The 4,500-nt window shown below is 37.9% G+C and overlaps 1 protein-coding gene across 1 annotated transcript; it reads left to right on the top strand.

Moving 5' to 3' along the window:
* Positions 1-1,807: 1,807 nt before the first annotated feature.
* On the top strand, positions 1,808-4,059 carry LOC124164219 (protein ALP1-like). Its single transcript, XM_046541450.1, has 2 exons — positions 1,808-2,132; positions 3,644-4,059. The coding sequence occupies exons 1-2, from the start codon at positions 1,840-1,842 to the stop codon at positions 4,050-4,052; spliced, it is 702 nt and encodes a 233-aa protein (XP_046397406.1). The 5' UTR covers positions 1,808-1,839; the 3' UTR covers positions 4,053-4,059.
* Positions 4,060-4,500: the final 441 nt, after the last annotated feature.

Here is a 4,500-nt window from a genome sequence, read left to right as displayed (position 1 = left end):
ATATGCTTGTCATGTCAGAATACTATTATTATTCCTAATTGAGTATCAATTTGTTAGCTATGCATAAAAAATACTTTCAATAAAATCATCAACTATATTGAATTATGTCACCCAAGCAATATTCTTAATTGTCTATTGATTAATCATGTTATCTTTCCCACTTACAATTAGTGCTTCAATACCTTTATTTTTTTCCTTGTGCTAACTCTAATATCATCTACTATTCAAGACAAAGTTTAGATTTATGTGTTATATGAACCTAGTGCATTGATTTCACTCTTAACAAATAAAGCATCCATTAAAAACCTGTGATAACAATCATGCTGAGAAATGCTTTCTATTTCCCCATTCAAAAGTATGGTACCTACTCTCTAACCTAATTGAGCTTGATCTTTAATTAAGACCTCGTAGAGTGCGGAATAGGTACTCTCATTCATAGCACTCCAGCGAAATTCATGAATATCCTTTGCAATTCCCACGAGTGACGCGACTTTATCTAATAATTACCGTCCCTCAATAGTGCTATTAAGGAGCGATAACTTACCATGCTCATGGGAAAGTCAGTAACACGAAAACAGTAGTGCTTATGATATGACAACGGTCATTTAGAAGAATAAAAATAAGGAAATTGCTACACGATGAAAACCATAATTCATATTCAACACGTTATAACAAGAAAGTACCAATGATGCATATGATAAGATTTGCTCCAAAATATTAAGAAGCATTGCACAATATGTAAACGTTTTTATCTCATGCTATCCATACATAGGTACAACGCATTTAGTACTCTAGGTATTACATAAATCATCAAGTTCAAAGAGAACCACCACGTACAGTTAAAAACAAACACACTCATTTATCTCTACAGCTGTAAGTTGTTTCCATACTGGCGAGCTACAGTCTAGGTAAAAAAACAAGCCTCAATTAAGTTATCATTTTTTCGATTATACTACAGAGATTTTCCTCCTTTCCAACAGAGCTGCATCGATCACCTGCAACAGAAAACATACCTGTATAACATGCATCGCGAAGAAGAACCCAAGCCTTAATGATAATCACGAAATCAACACGAACGTAGACACAACCCAAAATCAGTTACCGGGAGTTCATGAGTTTTGCCTAAATCCACAAATTTAGGGGCTGTGAAATCCGCTTTATAAATAATGTTCTAATGTGACTGAGATTCGTGATGGCGAATATTTAATCACGATTCTTCACAGAAAATAACTTAAAGGCTAGTTCACGGGTGATAGCTCATGAAACAACCGCATGAAATTTCAGTTTTTGGAATTATCATATTATAAAATTATACAACTATACGTATCATTATACCTATTTTGCCTTCTTAAATATATGAAATAAGACCGTGATCACCGTCTTACGTACGTCAGCTATTGAACTATAAGGTTCTAAATATGCCAGCTGCAGTTGCAATCCTTGTAAATCGAGGACCAACAAGACTTGAAATAATTGTCGAGGCCTACATCGCGTCGCCTCGATATTTTTTCCGTCTGGCGCGGCCTCGAAACTGCGACAATAAGGCCCCTATTAGCCGAGGCAGAGTCCTCTAGATTGCTCTCTCAACACTACTCTCTCATCATGTTATTATATGGCAATATAGAGGACTCTGAGCCGAGGCAACTAGACGCGCCACCGGTGGCGCGTCTGGTGGAACTGGTCAGTCGTGGGGCATAGAATCAAATGAGTCCTATTAGCCGAGGCAACCAGACGCGCAACCGGTGGCGCGTCTGGTTGCTCGGGTTTATTCCGCCCAGGACACCGGTGGCGCCACCAATATCGGTTTTAAATTTTACCCTGCACACAGCAGTAGTTGCAATGGTGTTGTGCTGTGAGGACGTACTATTGCTAGCTCTTCTCATAAAGAAGAGAAGGCGAAGGACCAGGAGGTTTCGGAAGCATCCTATGCTGATGTCTAGACGTACCAAAGGGATTTATTACACACTATACGATGATCTTTGTGCTAGTGGAAGTAAGTTTTTTAACTACTTCCGTATGTCAAAATCTTCATTTGACGAGCTTCTTGGATGCATCAAAGATGACATCACAGTGCCCGACACCCTTTTAAACAACAGTATCCCTGCCGAAGAAAAGTTGGCTCTTACGCTGAGGTAAGAAAAATATAAACCAGTGTTACATAATTATAGGAATTACAATAATGTTGGAGAACATGCACATTTTTTAAGTATTAGAATAAGAAGGTCCCTACCTCAAATGTACTCGCCGAAAATTTCGTGATGAATAACCTTTTTTAGCTGAGTTAATAGTCTTTAAAAATTAATCTTTATCGGCTGCTTGAAAACACGACTTCATCGGAACGTGACGTCACAGTATGGTATCCACTGATGACGTACTGAGGAAGTGGATACAAAATCGGTCTATGCATACCTTTGAGGTCCAGCGGACCCCAAAAGAACAATTCCATTTCTTTATGAATTTTTTTATCAAATCATTGAGTAATTGTTTTTCTTTTTCTAATAATTCTATGTAACGTAACAATCGTGCAATTAAAAAAAATATTGTTTTTGGAGATGCTAATCCAAAATAGGATTAGCATTAAAAATCTCATTGACTAAATGATAGTATTTTTTCAATATTAGTTTTTTTTTGACATTTTAAGCAATATAACTAAACATCGTTGTTATCTCTTTCAAAATACGTGCAGATTAATTTAGACAAAAACGTACAGAAATAATTTAAACGTTAAATGTCAGTAAGAACAGGGTTAATAAATGTAAGTAAGCGGAGCATCAGAAATTTATGAGTAGAATGGTCAAGAAATGTCTTCATAAGTGACATAGTCACTCGTTTGTGAAAATCTAGGTGACACCGTTGGGGTTGACTCGCCTGACGAAGCAAAGTAGGAGGCTTGTTGGCTGTGTTGTGGATTTTGAGTTGGTACTGGCTGTGGACTTTGCAGCGGTAGTTGAACCGGGATAGAATATTAATGAGGGGAAAAGGGATATGGAAAGTTTTGGAATTGAGGAGGAGGTGGTACAGCAACAGGCCATTGGGGACTGGGTCCTTGTTGTGCTGCTGCTATGACAGATAAGATGTCTGATCATAATTTTAGTTTTCCTTGGGGAGGAACTATTTTTATTTCAGACAGGAGGGACATCAAAAATAGCTTGTCTTTGTCTATTGCCTCACTCTTTTCTTCGATATCCATTGCCATTTTCCTCTTCAGTGTGGCTATGAGTTCATTATCATCACTTTTACCTCTTCTCTTATTTGAACCATCCTGTATTTTTCCGCTTCCAACCTTAACCGTTGATGCATGAAAGTCATGCCCATCTTGTTCCGATTGCTCTTCGCATGCAGATGGTGTTTCCTCTTCCATGCTGTTATCACTTTTTTTGGAGATAATTTCCAAAAACTGTAGTATATCAAAATAAACATTTTTTTCTTATGGAGGCTACAGATCCACTTTTCCTCTCCTTCTGCATATGCAATTCCCGAGCATAACAAGTGCGGATGTTCTTCCATTTCCTTTGTACAATTGTAACTGAAATGAAACATACAAATCAGTTTAATTCTAGTACTGTATATGTATAAGATGACATCTTACAAAAATAAGATTCTACTTTTTCGAAAAAGAGGTGATTTATTCTTCTGATAACAGATACTTTGCTTCTGGAACATCTATGACCGACCTACACTTTCAATACAGAATCAGTCAGCCAATGATCTCTGTTATAATCCGCCAAGTGTGCAAAGCTATTTGGGAACGTGTGAAGCAAGTTTGTTTTCCAAAAATGACAGAAAGATTCTGGCTGGACACTGCTGCGGAATTTTACCAGAAAACTAATTTTCCTCACTGCCTGGGGGCTGTCGATGTAAAACATGTTAGGGTGGTGAAACCAGAGAATAGTGGTTCTTTGTACTATAATTACAAAAACTATTTTTCTGTACTACTACTGGCGATATGTGACGCATCGTACAAATTCATATACATCGACGTCGGTGCTTACGGGAAGTCTTCAGACTCAACTGTGTTTAAGGATGGTGTTTTTTTTTCAAAAGCTAAATGATAACGAACTGAACATTCCCTCTCAACAACAATCTTTCGCGGGTATGCCAGAGCCTTTCCCATTTGTATTTGTGGGAGACGAAGGCTTTGGACTTTCGGATTTCTTACTCCGACCGTATGCTGGAAAATGTCTTAACGTCAAAAAACGAGTTTTCAACTACCGTCTCTACAGAGCACGTAGGAAGATTGAATGCTCATTTGGCATCCTTGCCATTAAATGGCGGATTTTACATCTTCCTCTGAATGATCATTTGAACTTGTGCGAAGATATTATTAAAGTATGTTGCGTGCTTCACAACTTCGTCAGAGAAAGAGACGGATATAAAATTGAGGATACCCTGACAGGTGAAGGTCTGTTTGATCTTGACACATCAAGCCAGCAGCCAACGAAAAAGGCTACTAAGCTTAGAGAAAAATTTGCTGACTACCTTGTAAGTGAAAATGGAGCC

Source organism: Ischnura elegans, chromosome 8 (genome assembly GCF_921293095.1).
Source record: "Ischnura elegans chromosome 8, ioIscEleg1.1, whole genome shotgun sequence".
Classification (NCBI taxonomy): domain Eukaryota; kingdom Metazoa; phylum Arthropoda; class Insecta; order Odonata; family Coenagrionidae; genus Ischnura; species Ischnura elegans.
Note: the sequence above shows the minus strand (reverse complement) of the source record. Positions and strands in the feature narration are given on the sequence as shown.

Excerpts from the sequence above, each read along its gene's own strand:
- LOC124164219 (XM_046541450.1), top strand. The coding sequence starts at position 1,840 with ATGGTGTTGTGCTGTGAGGACGTACTATTGCTAGCTCTTCTCATAAAG. Across the intron at positions 2,133-3,643 it reads AAGTTGGCTCTTACGCTGAG|ATACTTTGCTTCTGGAACAT; the intron begins GTAAGAAAAATA and ends TTCTGATAACAG.